Source organism: Peromyscus maniculatus, chromosome 16 (assembly GCF_049852395.1).
Source record: "Peromyscus maniculatus bairdii isolate BWxNUB_F1_BW_parent chromosome 16, HU_Pman_BW_mat_3.1, whole genome shotgun sequence".
Classification (NCBI taxonomy): Eukaryota; Metazoa; Chordata; class Mammalia; order Rodentia; family Cricetidae; genus Peromyscus; species Peromyscus maniculatus.
In genome coordinates, this window is record NC_134867.1 from 58,954,542 (window position 1) to 58,973,898 (window position 19,357).

At 48.7% G+C, this 19,357-nt stretch overlaps 1 protein-coding gene across 2 annotated transcripts in view; it reads left to right on the forward strand.

Annotated features, from left to right (window-relative positions):
* Positions 1-256: 256 nt before the first annotated feature.
* Positions 257-19,357, forward strand: part of Fndc1 (fibronectin type III domain containing 1) — an 89,050-nt gene continuing 69,949 nt past the window's right edge. The window contains exon 1 of one of the 2 annotated variants that reach the window (XM_076552873.1): positions 257-547. In XM_076552873.1, the coding sequence (XP_076408988.1) occupies positions 448-547 (100 nt within the window). In that variant the 5' untranslated portion in view covers positions 257-447. The remainder of the gene's footprint in view (positions 548-19,357) is intronic. The other variant, XM_042262385.2, reaches the window with a different exon arrangement.

Sequence of the window (19,357 nt, forward strand, 5' to 3'; positions counted from 1 at the left end):
AAGGGGTTCAGGGGACAAGTTTACGTCCGATCTTGGCACCAAGATCTTGGTTGCAACGGGCCAGAAAGTAGAAGAATTAGACAAAGAGAGGGACTTTCCTGTCACTATTTTTTCTGGTCTAGATAAACCAAGTGGGGTTCCGGGACTCCTGGACTCCTGGGTCACTCACCCGGCGCCCCGCCCGCCCTGTGGAGCCCCCGTCGCGAGCGCACCGGCAGGGGGCGCCCGAGCGCGGCTAAAAGGCGCGGCGGGCAGCGGGTGGCCTCAGTGGCGGACCGCGGCGGCCGTGCGCGGCCAGGAGCGATCATCGAGGGGCTGCAGCGCCGCCCGCACAGGACCCAGCACGCCCGGCGACGGGCACCCGACGGCGTTGCCTCTGAGCCCCCCTCACTCCGGCCCGCGCCCTGCCGGCCACCCGCGCTCGGTACCCCGCATCCCGGGCTCCCGATGGCCCCTGAGGCCGGGGCGTCCCCGCGCCCGCTGCCCTGGGCGGCGCTGCTGCTCCTGGCTGCGCTGCTCCCTGTGGCCTCCTCGGCGGGGCCCCCAGGTACGCGCTTGCGGGGCTCCACGGTCGGTCGGCTGTCTTTTTCCCTGCCCGCCCGCTTGTCACTCTGGGGACCGCTGCCCCGCTCTGACTCCGTGTTGCCTGCGTGCGTGTCTTTTCACTAACCTGTGCATCCTCGTGGGTCGAGTCAGGGCGCGCTGGGTGTGGGCACTGGACACTCTGCGTGTGGGAGATGGGCTTGGGGACACCTTCAGCACAAGAGAACTGGGGTGCTTTAAACCGCGTCCTAGAACGTCCGGGAATCAGGGGGCTGGAACTTGCCTAAGTGTCCTGGAGATCCAGGCAAAGGAAAGGAAAAGCGACTTTGGGCATCGCGAGGGGGTGGGAGGTGGAGGGCTGGGGAGCTGGGGGACGCTTTCTTTGGTCAGACTCTTACTGGGGGTGTGGGTGGTCATCTTGTTCACCTGTCTCGAGGTAGGACAGGGTCACTGGGGAGCCCAGAGGGAGGCAGACAGGCAGGACTGTACTCCAGGACCAGCAACAGCCAAAGCCCTAAGCTTCAGGCTTGGGAACTTTGCAGCTGGAAGAAGACTTGTGTCTTTGGTGGAGGGAGAGGGACCCGGACAGTCAGTGATTTTCCCGAGAACCTCACCCTCTCCTAAGCTGGGACTGCAGCGTGGACAGACACCACTTGCTTTGCAAGCAAAGAAGCTTGGCTGGCTCTCAGTTTTCTTGCGTGTTTCACCCAGGAAGAGAGAAAGAAAGACACAAGCTTTTAGCGGGCTTTCATCCCTATGTCCTTGGTGTCTTGGTTTCCACCTCCGTGCATGTATTCCTACACTTGGAACTGTGGCTTTTATGTATGTCATCAGTTTTTAGGAACCCAAGAAGCAGACTTTCTCTCTCTCTCTCTCTCTCTCTCTCTCTCTCTCTCTCTCTCTCTCTCTCTCTCTCTCTCTCTCAAGTTTCTTTCCCAATTAGGGCTACTGGCTTTGTATGCTGGTGACTGCATTATTCTCTCCACAAGGATAAAGGGAGACACTGCTCTGACCTCTTTGGTAGCTCTATCATGCATATTGCTTGGTGGCATTGTATGTCACATACTCTGATGCCGAATTCCTTTTCCATAAAGAGGTCATCTAAGGCAGTGAAGGCTCTTTTCTTCCCTGTTCACGATCTTAAGGCAAGTATTCAGATTTTATACAATGCCTGACAGAATAAACCTAGTTTTCCAACTCCCCCACCTCCAGTCCCACTGCTGCTTCTCTCTTTCTAATCTAAGCTAACGTTTTCTGAGCGTTGAAAGAGTTTTTGCTACAGAAAGCGACTTGAAAGCGGAATCACTAGTAAGCGAACTTTGTGGTGACCCAGCCTCCCTTTCCGATTCCCGGATTCCCGGGTCGGTGGGTCTCCTGCGGGATGGGTTCTGCTTGTGAGTGTGGGGAGGCAGAGCTGTTGGCGATCCCCGGGGGTTCCACAGCGCTGCTGTCAGCCATCCTTTCTTAGGCGCGCTGCTCTGCAAATCTCTGCACTGTGGAATGTTGGAACTGGAAGGCTTGTTGGCACTTCTCTCCACTGCGTCGAAGTGGGATTTGCAGTCTGGATGATGACCAGACTCGAAACGGACAAAGAAGACAAGCACATCTCCAAGTGCCTATTTACCCCACTTAAGTTCAATTAGTGAAGGGAAGAAGTGGGCATAGCAGCCCGCGGATGGCTCCCGTGCTGGGGAAGAAATCACGCAGCAGCATGTAATTTATTCCATGGGCTCCTCGAGGAGCCTTCCTGTCTGTCTTGCCATTCAGTTGCAGCAGCTGCTTGGATTTGCGTCTGATGGGGAAGGCCATGGGCAGACTTAATTCATGCTTCCTGCAGGCGCGGGGCTGCTGTCGGCCTCATCCCTCCTCTTTCGGGTCCAGCGTTTTGGGCCCAGGCGAATTACCCAGAGCCATGCTGACAGTAGCAGACAGTGCTACAGAAGTTTTCTTTGCAGCGCACCCCGAAGATCCCAAGTGAGCCCTGAGACTCGGGATTGACTAAAACCAAAGTAAGCAAGCCACGCCCCCTACGCCCACCGCATCCATTGCTGCAATAGGTTACCATGCAAACATTAAAATAATAGTAGTGCTCCCTAGTCTGTAGGACACATTTTTCTAAGACCACGTATTCATTTACAGTGGACATGCAGGGATGGCTTGGGATGATTTTTATTTAAGGCTAAAGATCTTTTCAATAAGTCCTCGAGTCAAACTTATTCTCAAAGCTCTTTGCCTCTTTTCTGCGTTGATGTTCACATGGATGTTGCAAAAGCTTCCTGGATATAATAAATGGTGGCTAGTAATAAGGCCAGGCAGGGATGCTGAAAACATGAACAGTGCTGAAAGAATATGTGGCAGTTTAAATGATTAATATCTTTGATATCATTTTTTAGTAGAAGTATTAACTCTAACCCCAGGGAGAAACACCTGTGTGACTCCATGTCAACAGCTGAGTAACTTGCTTTCTAAGTGGAATGCTGTATTTACTTAAAAGAAATGGCTACAGAGAAACTTTAGTTACTGACTTGGGTAGCTCTGGCACATTTTTTTTTTTCTTCAAAAATGAACAAAGTAGTTGCAAATTTTTCTTGTCAGTGATACAACTTGAGTTTTTTTTTAAAGTTAAAATGTCATGTTTTAACTTAATGTTGCTGAGCTGTCTCTCTGGTTGGCAGGTGCTTCTCAGTATTAGACACCTTACTCACGACAGTGGTGGTGTGAATGAATGTGGTTTTCATAGCAATGTGAGATGAATGTGATTTTAAAATGTCACATGATGAAACATGCCAAGTCCCAATGGCTACCATCCCCAGTATTACCCAGGGGCCCGATGTGGCGGCGCGCGCATCCTTAACGCCAGCGCTCCTGTGGTGAGATGGGAGGTGGAGATGAGAGGGGGAGTCACTGGAAATCCCTCACAGTTGTGAGTCAGCTGGCCTGGGGTGCATAGCACAGCAACAGAACTCTGCCCCAGTGAGGTACAAGGTGAGAACAGACTTCCAAAAGTCTTGTTCTGGCCTCCATGTGCAAATGTGTGCACATGCCAGAGCACACGTGAATCCACAACACTCTCTCTCTCTCTCTCTCTCTCTCTCTCTCTCTCTCTCTCTCTCTATCTATTGTCTATCTTGAACTTTGAATCTTTTACCCTTGTAACATTTTATTGTGTTGAGAATTGAACACAGGGCATTATGCTTGCCAGGCAAATGCTGTACCACTGAGCTATACCCCTGCCCTAGAGGGATGCATTTTTAGTGTACAAAAAAATGAAAATTCTTTCCATAGTTTCGGATTCTACAGTGCAACCAACCTTTAGAGAAGCTCCATGGAGAGTTTGGTGTAGTTGAGATAGATTCCCAAAGTTGTCCACAAAGGCTTTGGAAACACTTCCCCACCATACATCTGTAGGAGGCCAGATGTTCCTCAGCCCAAAAACAATGTGTCCTAGTGGATGGATGAGTTAGCAAATAGAGGGCCAGCTACCTTCTGTGAAGATGCTTTGCCAAAACACAACCAATGCCGCCGCCCCCCTTCCCTTCCCTTCTCAGTTTGGAAAACATAGTTATTTTTTTTTCAAAGCTTTACTTTGTGTCAACATGTAGGGGCCTCATATAGTTATTCAAACATTTTTAAATTGAAATGTTCTGTGTGTATGAGTGTCTGCACGTATGCATGTATGCATGTATGGGAGTGCGTGGTGCCTGTGGAAACCAGAAAAACAAAACAAAACAAAACAAAACCATTGGGTTCCCCTGGAACTAGAGTTACAGATGGTGTGAGCCACCATGTGGTTGCTGGGAATCAGACCAGGGTCCTCTGCAAGAGCAGTAATCTCTCTTAATAGGTGAGCCATCCCTCCAGCTCTATGGTTATTATTTTTAAATGCATCAGTAAGTGCATATTTTATTATTTTGTCTGTCACTGTGGATCAAACACAAGGCCTTATACATGCTAGGCAAACACTGCCACTGAGCTACACCCTTCCTATAAACTAATTTTTAGATAAGTTTAATTCCTAGCACAGTAGAGAAGAACAGAGGCAACCCCAATCACACACAAGTTTTATGGGAATTTTGTAAGTTTAAGGGTAGAAAGGAATCCAGAGGCCACAGCACTTCAGAGCTCCTGGGATACACAGCTGAATGGAAGTTGGAAGACAGGGCGCTGGGTCAGAGTCAGCTCCATCACGACTTCTCTGCTGGCCTTCAGCAGTCCGTCTTCATTTGCAGATAGACCTGGTCAGTGCGATCCTCTCGCCCTTAGAAGTCTTGGAAACCTCCCCATGACCCAGCCTGCTCCAGCTCCAGCTCCCTGTTCCACGCCATCTTTGCCAGCAGGAGATCCCATTGTGTCTCAGCCTGTGCTTCCGAGGCTGGCAGACGGATGGCCCTTACCGCTGACTTTTCTGAGCACAGAATGCATTGTTGTGAAGTTAGAGGGTGTCGTGGGATTGCAGAGTGACAATTCATGTCCCTAGAAAGCTATCACAGAGGGTTTCCCAAGATACCAGCATGTCCTCTCTGCACTTACGTCATGATGGCCCATCCCTTGACGACAGGAGAGATGGGTTACTGTGAGGATTGACCACCCCCTTCTGGCTTAAAGCAACAAGAATTTGTTGTCATATAGTATTGGAGTCCAGGAGTCCAGAATGGGTCCTGTGGAGCTAAAATCCAGGATTGTGTTCCCTTGGGAGACCTATGGCATGATTGGTTTACTTCCCTTTCAAGCCACAGAGTGCCTACCTTCCTTGGCTCTGGGGACTTACGGGGAGATATTTGGGAACCACTACTCTCCCAAGGGATGTGAATAGAGAACCTGGACACAGACAGGCCCAGAGATGCTCTCGGAGGCTGACTCGGATCGGACCTCTGCTTTGTTCCCTATGGAATTCCAGGGCTGTCTTAGACTGTAATTAAACTTCTGCTATCAGGAGCTTTTGTTTTAATTAGAAAATACGGGGGTGGGTATTTAAAGCTATAAAAGGAACAGGCCTGCTGTGTACTTGTGAATGCGCGGGATTCATCTGTCCAGATATACAGAGCAGACAGGAAACCCCGTCGGTGCTTTGGGGAGAGCAGGTAGTTGGGGGAGGCGGGAAACTGTGTCTGTTGTTGCCCATACTGCTTCACCAGCGTAAATAAGTGCCCACTCGAGTACCTGGAGCAATTGGTTAGTCACATAAACCAGCACCCTCTTTGCCTTCCTGCTAGAAGCCTTAAGACTTGGTTTCATTCCTGGACCATGAGCTCGGCCGCGCTTCCAATCTATGGCCCATAGAGGGCGCTCCCGGCCTTTCCGAGGCGGTCCCATCTTCTGTGGGCTTCTTTAAAAGGGATTTATTTATTGGTGGCTGGGCCTCAGAGAGAGAAAATGAGCACAAACGCCCAGTTACCTGCGTTGTTCCCTTAATGCACTCTTTTCTTTCTGTTTGCCACTCGTTGGAGCTTCCTGCAAATATTAAGTTGGGAAGGTCAAATTACTCATTAATGGTCAACATGGCTGTGCATTAACAATTGCTAATTAAATACTAATAAAGAAGGAATTTCAAGCCTAAGTCTAAAGATGGGGTTTGCAACCTTTTAGCTGTTGGGGTACTCTTGGTACCCTTGTAGGCCCAGGCCAAAGTTGAAGCAGCTAGACCACAGGGGAGAATATGGAACATGGCGGGGGTGGGGTGGGGTGAGTGGGTGGGGGGTGGGGGTAGGAGGGTGGGGGAGTGGGAGGGTGGAGGGGGAAGGGTTCATGGTCTTGGTAACCATGTTCTCTCTCCCTCTCCCCCTCTCCCCCTCTTTCTCTTCCCCTTCTCCAGCCTAAAGCTTCACTTTTGTACCTATGGAGAGTATTGCACATTACTATAATTATAATAATCAGAATATATCATATATCATGCTAGACTAAAAAGGAAGAATAACAACCTGTGGTGGTTAGAAAAAATGCCCCCCCCCCCAAAGGGAGCGGCACTATTAGGAGGTGTGGCCTTGTTGGAGGAAGTGTGTCACTGTGGAGGCGGGCTTTTAGGTCTCATATATGCTCAAGCCATGCCCAGTGAGACCGACGACTTCTTTTTTTCTGTGCAAGATGTAGAACTCTCAGCCACCCCTCTAGCACCATGTCTGCCTGCGTACTACCATGTCCCAACATGATGATGATGAACTGAACCTCTGAAACTGTAAGCCAGCCCCCAATGAAATGTTTTCCTTTATAAGAGTTACCACCGTCATTGTAAGCATAGTGGCCCAGATCCAAAAGTATTCTGGCAGTCGGGAGCCAGGGAATACCACAGGTCACAGTAAGCATAGCAGTTTACGCCCTGCTCCAGGGAAAGGTTTCCCCAATGTTAACAGCTCTGGCAGGGGAGGGTTTCCCAAGCGAAACTGTTAGATTTCTGCTCCAGTCCCCAGGGGCAGAGTGTGTAACAACTCCGCTCTGCTAGGGAAGATTTCCCCAGCGAAAAGGGTTATAGCCTTGCTCAGCTCTGCTCAGGCTCTGTCTCTGCTCCTGCTAAAGAAGGTCTCACCCAAACCTCTTTTAAGAGGTTTATTGGGAGGGAAGAATTCAGGAGAGGGGCTGCCTCTGCCAGGGTGGAAAAAGGAGGCAGCAAACTGAACAGGCTCGGGGCGGAGTTTTTCCAGGGAGAAGATTTGCAGGGTGGGAATTGGTCAGATTTCAGTCCTTGAGCCCAGATTGGCTAGATCGCATGCTCAGGGATTGGTTGGTTTTCCTGCTCAGGGATTGGTTGGTTTTCCCGCTTAGTTGGTCAAGGGCAAATTTGGCTGTGGGTTCAGGACCAACGTGTGTTTCTTTCAGTGGCCCATTTTAGCCTTTTGGCTTTAATTTCAGGGGCAGGGCATATTTCTTTCACTGGCTCTGATTCTAGGACCAAAGTGTGTTTCTTTGGTTTCAGGGTCAGGGTGTGTTTCTTAGGTTCTGGGTTCAGGGCTAAAGTGTTTCTTTCACTGGCTCTGGTTTCAGGGTCAGGGTGGGTTTCTTTGGCTGGCCCTTTTACCCTATAGCCATGGTGTGTCTTCACAGCAACAGAAACCCTAAGACACAATCTAACTGGAGATCTGTAAATTTTGATTAAAAAGGATAGTGTTGTAGTTTTCTACTGCGCCACCAAAACGCCCAATAAAACACAAGGTGCAGACATGAATTTCCCCCTTGGGGTGTAGGTAGACTTTTTGGTTTCCTTTTCATAACAGACTCTTCCCAGTTTGTTCTTACACTGAGTTTCCATGGTCACCATGTGAACTTGGTGAAACTCATCTTCCTGTGGGAGCCAGGTTCCAAGCAGTTAACGTGAGCTGTTCTCCCAAAGGCATAAGCTAGTGCATACTTGTCCTAGGATTTGGACTCAAATCTTAGAAATCCTACAATCCTCCCCTGCAGGCTACCTGATGTTGCATGTCTTGGAATTAACTGTGTTACTCTGATTTTTCTCCCTAGGCTACATGTAAGGGCTGGTGCCAGCATTTCTGACCTGCTCTCTCGGCCGGTTGGTTTTAACTGTCAACTAAATACAACACAGAGTCATCACCTGGAAAGAGAGTCTGATGTGGAATTATTTAGACTGGGCTGGCCTGTGGGTGGGTCTGTGGGGATTGTCTTGGTTATTGATTGATAAAGGAAGACCCAGTCCACTGTGTGTGGCACTATTCCCTAGGCAGTGTGCCGTAAACAGTGTAAGAAAGGAGAAAGCTACCTGGGATCAAGCCAACAAGCCAACACTCATACATCCATTTCTCTCCACTCTTGGCCATGGATATCATGTCTCCCCTAAATTCCTGCTGCCTCGACTTCCCTACGTGACAGACTGTCAACTGGAACTGTAAGCTGAAGAGATGAAACTAGAACAGGCCCCTTTCTGGGTCTCTTCTACTGTGGCAGGATGCTAAGGAATGATCCCATCACACCGTGGTGTGCTGAGCTCAACTAGGGCTTCCTTGAAGAAGCAGTTGTTGTGAATCTGGTCCCTATTACAAAAGGGACCAGGGGAGTGGCCATAAACAAGGTCCTTCCTGTAAAGGGCTTGATAAACTTGCCCCATCAGCAGCTCGAGAGCTTGTGTGTCTAATTCCATCCTTAATCCCATCCTGGTCTAACTCCACACACTCACAACCCATACACATGTGTACCTCACACCCCACGCTTTCTGCCTGTAGAAATTTTGAAAGCATGCGCTATGATTTCAGTCAGATAGGGGTTGGATCAGTGTCCCTGGCGAGCTGTGCGGTGGGATTGGAGAGAAAATGGCTACCACAGGTGACTGCGTCTGAAGTCACTTCTGTATCCTAGTGACTGCCTCAGGACACTGATAGCTAGTACTGTTGGATGAGTGAATGATCTGGCTGATGAAAGGTATCTGTTCAACCAATGCTCATTTCCTTTCTTCTTTAAGATTTTACACATGCACGCTCGTGCGTGTGTGCTCACATACACACACACACACACACACACACACACACTTTTGTTCATTATATGGTTTGTATTGCCACTCTTTTAATAGACCATTTGTCTATCCCCATTAATAGCCAACCACTCAGTGGCTTCTGGTCACATCTGTCCCACTTGCCTTTTTTTTTTTTTTTAAACCTACCTCCCCACACATGTCCGGCTTCTCTTATTGGTGTTCTGTTTTGAGTCCCAGGATGGCCATCAACTCACCATCTCACCAAAGATGATTTTGAATTTCTGATCCTTTTGCCTTCACACGCTGAGATTGCAGGCATACACCACCATGCTTGGTTTCTGTGGTGCTGGGTAATGGACTCAAGGCTTCATGCACACCAGGCAAGCACTCACCATCCAAGCCCCATCCCACGCCACTGCCTGGCACATTTTCTAAGGGAATTTTCCAGTGAGCTTTCAGGGCTAGCTGAGTGGTGACCGGGGACACAGGAATGCCTGAGTGTTTCACATAGTTAGACAATGACTTTCACATTTTGGGGAAAGCAAAGCATTTTTAGAGGGCTGTGTGTGTGTGTGTGTGTGTGTGTGTGTGTGTGTGTGTGTGTGTGTTGGCTGGCATGTCAAGCAGTTGGTAGTGGGCTGAGTCTGAGTTGGACCAGCGAACAAAGGCAATTCTTTAGGAAGTCATTTCTTGGTTGCAAATTGAATTTGAAGAATGTGCAAAAGATCCCATAAAAACCTGGAAAGTGCGGATGTCCCGTGAGTCCATGGCACTGTCATGGGCAGGCATGGCACTGTGCTGCCTCCACAGCTCCCAGCATTTGCTCTTTGGCACATCTTCTCATGGGTGTTACAAGGACAATATCTACCGAATCGCTCCAATTTATCTTTCTAATCCATTCCAGACAGCTAATGGTGTAGATGGGAGGGGGGGGTCTTATTTCCCCCCAAACAGTAGCTTTTGTTTATGTTAGTTGCTAAACAAAGTGTCCGAGAGCTTTACGATTTTAAATCCTAATGACCGCATTTTGCCAGTGGGATTGGTTAAATCCTCCCTCATTTCTGGTTTCATTGTTCTGGGGACAGATGTACTCAATGGCATTCTGCCAAAAGGACTGACATTGTCAAAGTGATATTTCCAGAGTGAACCCCTAAGATCGATAGGAACAAGTTAAAGTGAAAGCGGTTCTCACTTACAAGTCAGAACTGATTTGACATCATGAATCCGCAAGCAATAGTGTGGTAACCCCAAACCCTTTGTGATACCAGCGGATAAACAACGAGGGGACTGTTTATCTCTTCCGTTGTAAACTTGGGAGCAGAGAGTCCTGGACTGGTTCTGGGGTTCAGTGAGGCCATCCTTACTTAAGCGGGGTCATCCCATGTTTCCACTCTACCGTTGCTGTCCATGTCACCATCTCCCATTTGTCACTTCCTGTTGCTGGATGGTGGCTGCTGCCTGTCTGGGGATGATGTGTGAAGAAGAAGCTAAAAGAGGACCTGAGCACATTAGGGCCCCTTTAGGTTGCTTTTCCACAAGCGACAGCACATCCTCTCACCTGTGTCTTGTAAGTGTATCCTAGCTGCAAGGGAGGCTGAGAGTGAGGGCTTTCATGTGTTTAGCATTCTAGATTTCTGGCAGGTGAAAGCAAGGGACAGAGAAGTGAGGAATGGCCTTGGGGTGGGCCATAGGCAGTGTTTATCATGGCAGTTTCAGATTCTGTCAAGCTGCTAAACTGTTAAAATTACTTAGGAAACTTGAATAGGATTGATAAAAATCCAACAGAAAGCATCTTGGGAGATAAGACAGGCTTATTTTAAGCGTATCCTTGGGCACCTAATCAGTCTCTATTGACTTATGTATTTCATTTTAATTTTGTCACTTGCTGCTTTAAAAAAATTCCTTAGTGATTTCTTAATTATTATTGTTGTTGTTATTATTATTATTTTAAATTTTAAAACAGGACATCCCAGGCTGGCCTTGCACTATGTAGTTCAGGATAACCTGAACTATTTTAAACCAGAGATTTATTTTATCTGGGTGTCTCTGCAAGCTGGTATTGGGCACGAGTATGTGCAAATGTGTATGCAGAGGCCAGAAGAAGGCACTGGCTTCTCTAGGATACCGATCAGGGATAGCCCGTGCCATTGCTGTCTTTAAGAAGTTGCTAACCCCAGGCAGTGCAAGCTGCTTGATGGGAGACATCGTGAGCCAGCACCTTCCTCGGGGCTCTTGCTCTGGACCACTCTCAACAGCCCTGTGTGGTGGCCTGTATGTGACCAGTTTGAGTGCTGCTCCCATACAGATCTCCAGGCGACATGGTGTTGGGTGCAGTTTCTACAGCCAAGTGTGAATCCCCTGAGGTGGCCCCCACCTTCCACCAAGGTGAGTGCAGACTGGTGGTGCTCACAGGATAAGGGAAGCAGAGTGGGCTGTGGCATAGGCTATGTAAAGGTTAGCGAGTGAGATTTGGATAGTGTCACCATTTGGCTTCTGGGGGCCGATGAAGAAGGAAAAAAAAATGTGGTTCACAATTGTATTCAGAGGCTGCCCAGAGCTGTCATGAGCACTTTGGCATGCATGCAGGGGGATGGAGCCTTCTGTTCTGAATAAAGTGATGCTTTGTTATCTAGAGACTGGCTGGGGAAACAACCACGGGGAATCCAAGTTTAGCTGAAGTGGCAGTAGATGCGATCCCGGGGGTCCAGCCGGCTCCTGTGGGCATCAGGGAGTGCTGATGGCAGCTGGGGATGCTGTGGCCACTTGCCAGGAGCAGCCCAGGTCATTCGGGGTCTCTTGAGCTGGCGCTCACTTGTGCACTGTGCAAATGCAGCCGGGCACAGTGACACCTGGAAGCAGACTCCAGCTAGTGAGCACTCTGTGGAAAATTATTGGCTTATGAGGACCATGAACCTGGACGAAATCCGGGCACCCAGGCTGTTGCCTTGGCTGTCCTTGTCCTTGTGGGGGACCCGGGATATCTGCTTGTCTTGATGCTTCTCTTTGCAAAAATATGCTATAGCTTCCCTGTGGTGGGGTCAGACTCTTTCTGAGCAAAGCTCTTTTAGCTCCTTGAGATATTTTATTATTTATTGTTTTATTTTGGGTTTTTCAAGGCAAGGTCTCACTATGTAGCCTTGGCTGTCCTGGAATTCACTATGTAGACCTGGCTGGCCTTGAACGCACAGAGATCAACCTGCCTCTGCCTCCCGAGTGCTGGGCTTAAAGGAGCACACCACCATGACAGGCTCCCTGTGGTGCTTTAGAAGAGCATACTTCACAGACCCTGAGTCAGAATCCCAGAGAACCAATGTCAACTGTGGAAAACCCTCTTACGGACCCTTGAAGTTGAGAAATTTCCAAAGAGGAACCAGGCCATTGTTTTAATGTGCAGATTGTCTCTACCTGATGGCCGCCTCTCAGGGAAGGTCCAGTCAGCCATCTGGGGGTCGTACTGGTACCTGTTCTATGTCACATAGCCTTTAATCACCCTGCACCGTCAGTTCCCCCCCCTTTGGGGAGACAGGGAGGGTCACAATTATTTGGCAAATACCTTTCCATTTGGAGACTGATTTAAACATTGGCCAGTTAACTCAGAGATCTGGCCATGTGTGCCAGCTTACTGGATGTTTCTGGATATACCTATGCTGTCTGGTGTTTGGGGGAGATGGCTGAGGGATTCTGCTTCCCTCTCAAATAAATCTCAAGCTCACCTGTCACCTGATTCCCACTAGCGAGCTGGATAACAACCTAAGTGCGTCCTACCCCTTTCCAGCTTATCTGCTGCGTTTTTGGTTAAGTACTTGCAGTTGAAGCTGAGGAGATGACTCAGTTGGTAAAGTACTTGCCTCATAAGCACGAGACCCCGAGCCTACCTTCTAGAACCCAGCCGAATGCCAGATGTCATGGTACATGCTTGCAATCCCAGTGCCGAGAAGACAACCCCAGGTGCATCCCCAGGGGCTCACTAGGCAGCCAGTCTAATGGGTGAGCTGCGGGGCATCGAGAGGCCTTATTTCAGGGAGGGTGGACAGTGTTCCCGAGGAGAACTCCTGCGGTTGTCCCTTATCTCACCACACACACACACACACACACACACACACACACACACACACACACACAGAGTCAGTCTAGTGGTTGCACTAAACTCAATGCTTTCTTCAATGGAGAAGCTCCAAAACATTTAGATCAGTGATTCTCAACCTGTGGGTTGTGACACCACCACCACCCCAAACCAGGGGAAAACACAGATATCTACATTACAATTCATAACAGCAAAATTGCAGTTATGAAGTAGCTATGAAAATAATTTTATGGTTGAGGGTCACCACATTGTGAGGAACTGCCTCAAAGGGGCACAGGATTAGGAAGGCTGAGAGCCACTGGTTCAGATGTTTCCAACGGATGGTGAACTTGATTTTCAAAGATGAAGCGTGGAGGCTTCTTCCAACAGCCAGACCTCACACCGCTGGAGAATGATAATATCAGTGTGTTTGGGGTTAAGTGACTTACCTGTTTCAAAGGCCTGAACATTCCTCTGGGGGCTTTCTTTGTAACCAAGCTTGTCCTCGCCTGCACTGTGGACCCGCCTGCCTCTCCTTTCTATGGTAGGTGCTCACTGGGCACGACAACCTCTTTCTGCTGGTGTTGGCTCTCCTTGCCTTGGGTGGTTCATCACTGGCAGCTTTTGTGACCGCATGTATTGGCTGCTGGGTTAGCGTCAAAGGTTGCTGTTGATTTTCCCGGGAGATCTTTATTAACGGTGTCCTAGTCCACCTGTGTTTGAATACTAGTAGCAGAATCTCAATTTGGACTTATTTAAATTTCAGAATTCATTGTTTCTTGGAGCCAGATCATGAAAAGTCCAGGAATTGGCTTTAGGGACCCTTAAAACTCAGAACTCTTTATTAAGTCTGTTTTAGTTGCTATAACTAAATATCCAAGGCTAGATGCTGTATAAAGAAAAGATGTGTGCTCAGATCATAACTTTAGCTCTCTAGTCCCTTCTGTTTGTGACAGCTAGATCAGGCTTCCCGGAGTCCAGTATCTCCCTCCTCAGCCTCTTGGTGGTGTCCCCGCTTAGAATAAGTGCAGAGAAGACTTCTGGGCTTGTTGGGGTCGCAGGGTCACAGGTCTGTTATGAATTGAGGGGAGCCTTACTGGATAGGCAGAAGAAGATGCAGCCATTTGAAGCTCTCCTGAGCCCACTACAGTCCTCAGGGTCTCCACCGTGTGAGTCACTGGCCGACTCTGGACTCTCTCAGTTTCTCTTACTTTAGGGTGTCGTGAAGGTTTGGCATTGAGAAGGTTGTCATCTGAGGGAGCCCTGTTCCCACCTGAGCATCGAATGAATCATCTCTAATGGAGGCCAGATGGAGTAAGAAGCTGGGGAGGAATGAGGTTTAGGTGTTTATTTCTCTTGATAATAAGCTAGAAGACATTGAAGGCTTCATGTCTGCACTCTGACCATGCCTGGGGACTGTGGTGATGGGATGGGTGTACCTGAACACTGACTGGAGCATGTTTCTCTGCCGGTGTCATCTAATGAGGACATTTTCAGGATGTCACAGCTTCTCCTTACACTCTGCTGAGCTCCTTTGGATGCCACACAATTTGAGATCAGGCTAGGACAGGCTAGGAGGGGACTTTCAGCCTAGAAGTCAACTTGAGTTTGGAGTTGGGCGGTTTTTGCTCATTTCAGAGCCTTCCAGGGCTTAGGAAACACTATCTCCATTTCTGATCCTGGGAAGTCATGTGCTGGACATCAGTGGGTATGGCAAGGGTCTCCTGTAGCAGGAATCTTAAAAGTTCTTATTAATAAAATCAAACCCGAGGTGAGTTATTGGGGTCCATGCTGGTAGATCAGAGAGACAGAACAAGCCACAGCTATCTCACCTTGCCAATTCCTCAGCTGGTCCTGTTTCCTCAGACTGGAAGCTTCTGTGTCCTTATCCCAATGGCTCTCAGCTGAATTGCTGCTCAAAAGCCTGAGTGCTTAACCAGCCAAAAGCTTCTAGTTTCTGGTCCTCACGCCTTATATACCTTTCTGCTTTCTACCACCACTCTCTGGGATTAAAGGCTGGCTTTCTGGGATTAAAGACATGTCAGGATGCTTGGCTGTTTCCAATGTGGCCTTGAACTCACAGAGATCCAGAGGGATTTCTATCTCTGGAATGCCAGGATTAAAGGTGTGTGCTATCACTGCCTAACTAGTGGCTTTTCTGTTCTCTGATCCCAGATAAGTTTATTAAGGTACACAATATTTTGGGGAACACAATACCACCACAGTCTCCTGAACATAGGGTGAGGTCATCTTGAACCTTGCCTGGAGGAGTTAATACGGCCTGACCACAGAGTAATTTTCATGCCCAGTGTGGGCAAGAACAGCCTACCAGTTGGGGCTATTTGTAAGGGCACTCACTTCCTTTGTCCTCTGTTAGGGAGTACCTGGCTAAAAGGGCTCTGGCTTCTATCCCGGACTCCTCTGTACAGTGCTCAGAGGACTATATTGGGGGACGTTTTCTACTAGGCAGGATTACTGGCTCAAAAGCTCCAGGACCAGCCTCTTCGTGGGAGCTTGCATTCTGATTTCCCCTGGTGTCCATGAGTAGCTCTGTAGGCTAGGCCAGGCCTGGTGCCCTGATCCCCTGGGATCTGGCAGCCTCACAGCTCACCTGGGCTTGTCTGATGGTCCAGAGCTTGAGAAAATGGACAGAGAAGCAGGAAGGAGGGTGGTGGAGACACACGAAAGCCACATTCTCTGATTCAGTGTCATCAGCAGTGAACTTGATGTTTTCATTTTTGACCCATTTTTTTTCTCCCTCCATTTGGTGTTGAATTTAGGTGTCTAAAATAAATACATAGAGAAGTTCCCTTATACACCTGTCAGACAGAATAAAGGTGATGCCTGGTTTGTTATTTATTGACGCGGAGGAAACACGTGGCTCTTCTCTCTCGCTCGCTCGCATGCAGATAGTGTTTGCTATCGAAGACTTGAAGATGGCTCTAAGAACCCATGACTATCATAGCAGAGTATGACCAGGTCTCTGGAGAACCAGTGAGTCACTTAAATTACTTTTGAGATTTTTTTTTCAGCCCAATCAAACTCACTTTTAGTTACGTAAATTTCTTCAGTAAGTACTTGGGTGAGTATCAGGGAATTAGTATTTCTTTTAAAATCATCATTGTGCGGTTGGTTGGTTGAGCAAGTATCTGCTCCTCTCTCTCTGGTCAATATTTTCATAGTGGTTTTCTCTACAGCTGTGGGGTTTAACTTTGGGATCTAGAACGATTCTGTCTGCAGTGGCTCTCTGGGGCAGACCCCGAGGTGGAGCATGGTTGCGTGATTATCGGCTTTCCTTTCTTTCTAGATGGTAAGCTGCCTGTAAGTCAAACTTCAGTATGGACCTAATTCATCTAATGCTCCTTGAGAGCCAGCTTGATCCAGCGCTTTCTGTGCTGTAACAATTTGGGCTAAAATCATTCAGCTGCAAAATTACATTGTAGCAATTCAAAGTGAGTGGGCCAAACAGGAGGACATTCCTGCCTTGTTTCTTCTTGGGTTGGTGTTCCCTGGAAACCTTTCTCTGGCCTGCCTTCTTCTCGTCTCCCTCCCGTTCCTCCAGCTGTTTCTCCACACACACCTTCCTTTTTCTCTTTACCTGACGAAGCTACTATACTTTAAAAAAGAAAACAAAACCTGGAAGGAATCCGTTATAACTTTGAATCCATTTTTCTGAGCATGGCTTCTTCATAGATGCTGCCTGTATTGGGTGGTTTTACTGACCATGCTTTGGACCCGGTTTCTGTCTTCTGAGACGTTGTTGCTCTCCACATGGCTCTCATTAGTGAAAACCTGTGTTTTGACCCAACATGGACTGGCCTGGGATGCAAGGAGGGTTCTGAGCATCTGGCTCCAGTGCTCAGGCCAGGCTTATCTGGACCGAGACACTGAACACTGAGATGGTGAGGTCGGTCTGCAGCTCACACAGAGCTGAGGTGTACCTGGAGCCCTTAGGCCACACATGGATGTGCAAGTCATTAGTTTTGCTAGTCACTAAGCCTGGGTAGCACCCCACACCCTCTCTACCCACCCACCCCTGTCTCTGTTAACTCTTTGTAGCCCAGGTCAAGCCATCTCCAGAGTCCTTGTGTTTCTCGGGAAGGGAGGGATGTCTGGATATGGAAGGTGATAACTGGACTGATCTGTACATCCTCTATCATGCACGGGTGGCGAGTTCTGCCTCCTTCTCCGTTTTAATCCTCATCCCTTGCAGTCTTTCCTCATGGACGCATACTCACAGAGGCATCTCTGTACTGCAAAGGACCAAAGGATGCTGGAAGGTTGTCTGGGTCAGCAACTAGGAGATCTCGGTCAAACTAGAGGTTGCTGACCCGACATCAGTGGACTTGGTCTGGCCTACAGGTTGTGTGTGTATGTGTTCCCACACTGTTTTTAAAAGTGGAATTAATTGCTAATTAGCTTAAGAATTGAGATATTTAACCCCAAACTAACATTTCTGTCTTGGAGCTGGTTTAGTGGGTGAAGGTGTCGGCCAGAAAGCCTGACCACCTGAATTCAATCCAATGTGGTGGGAGGGGAGAATGGACTCCTGTGAACTTCCCTCTGACCTTGACACATGCCCTATGGGGTATATGTGCCTCCCCCCCCCCCCCCCGCAAAGTAAACAGAGTGCAGGAAGAGTTGAAATGACTTCTGTCTTCTTAGGAGAAGGATCTCTGCACACCTGCCAGTCTGGAGCCTGAGGGCTGTGTTGTCAATAGGTGCCTGAAACTAGACTTTGACCCCAAATCCACAGGCATCCTTTGCTACACCTTCCTGGCTCTTGTGAGCAGTTGGTAGGAGAACCCTGGGTTGATGTGGTTATCACACACCGTTTCCTTCACTTATTGCCAGTGTGTGGTTAGTGATGGGTGCCAGGACATATCAGAGGAGGAAGGCAGAGCGGGGGCCAGCCAAGGGTGGGACCTGCCTACTCTGGAATGGCCACTGTAGACTTTGGGCAGGCTGGCCCCGAGGACTTAGCTCTGGCTTGGGGTTAAGGTTGGGCCTTAATGCTGGAGGTCCTCTGAGTTCTGTTCTCAGAAGCTGAAGTCTTCCCAAGGACAGTCATTGCAGACATGCTGGAATCTAGCATCTGTCTTGACTACTGATAGCTTGATCCTTTGACCTTGAACCATACTGGCTCCCAGGAGCTGCACTTTGACTTTTGAAGCAAATAGCCCTCTTGGAGTCCTCTTGGGTTAGTCTTGAGGTTTGGAACTAGACTGATGCCTAAATAAGCAAGTAGATATCTTGTGGCAGCTGAGATACAGAAGTGTGGCAATGGGTGGCTACCTGAAATTTCACCAGAACAGCATTTTGCTATTTAGAAACTGGCAGAATATTCTCAAGTCTAGACAAAGTCTCCTGGCATGAACTACTGGCATGATTTTGCCACAGTAAGGAATTGCTGGAGCCCTAGCTGACTAGAGTTGGCTGCTGCCTCATGATGAAGCACCTTCCCGTCTTGACTTCAAAGCCAGCCTGGGATGCGGGGGAGGGGCAGGTTGCAGCCAGAAAATTTTTCGAATCTAACCCCAAGCCCCCCCCTTCAGCCGTGGCTTAAGCACACCTCCTCACTTAGCATGCCTCGGAGATGAAAAGCAGCTTGCTGGGGTCCTACTCTCCCCCCACCCCATTACACTTCATAATACTGCAGCATTGACATTTGAGTTTGTCTGGTTCCTGACAGACAGACAGAGCTCCTGGGACAGACAGCTGTCAAGCTGCACCACTGTCCTTCCTGAGACGTGTATAGAAAACTATTTTTCAAAGGCTGTGTGCTCCAGCTGTATCCTGGGCACTTAAGAAGAGCCTGGGCCTGGCGGATCAGGCCTGTAGCGCCAGCTACGTGGGAGGCTGAGGCAGGAGAGTGGGGTCAAGGCCTAGCTGAACTATAGAATGAGCTCAAAGGAAACTTAGGAAGAACCTGTCTGGAAATAACGTGTGTGTGTGTGTGTGTGTGTGTGTGTGTGTGTGTGTGTGTGTGCTGCAAATATAACTCAATGGTAGAACACTTGCCTAGAAGTACAAGGCCCTTGATTTGATCCCTGGTGCCATAAATAAATAAGGGCCTCTGTGTGGTAGTTCAACTTCATGCTATCGGAATGCTCATTTCCTAGCCAGAGTCTGGAACCCAGCCTGGAATTCCAGCAACCTCTACCCCTTCGTGACTTTATTTCATATTTAGAGATTAGAATCGCTAGCCCTTCAAAATGATCATCAGAAGTAAGACATGTTGTCATGTTTCTAGTCCAGGTACCAGCCTACTGTGACCCTAAATCTGCATAGTGGTATGCACTTTCTGGAAGGACTGACCTCTCTGTACCGGGTTGGTA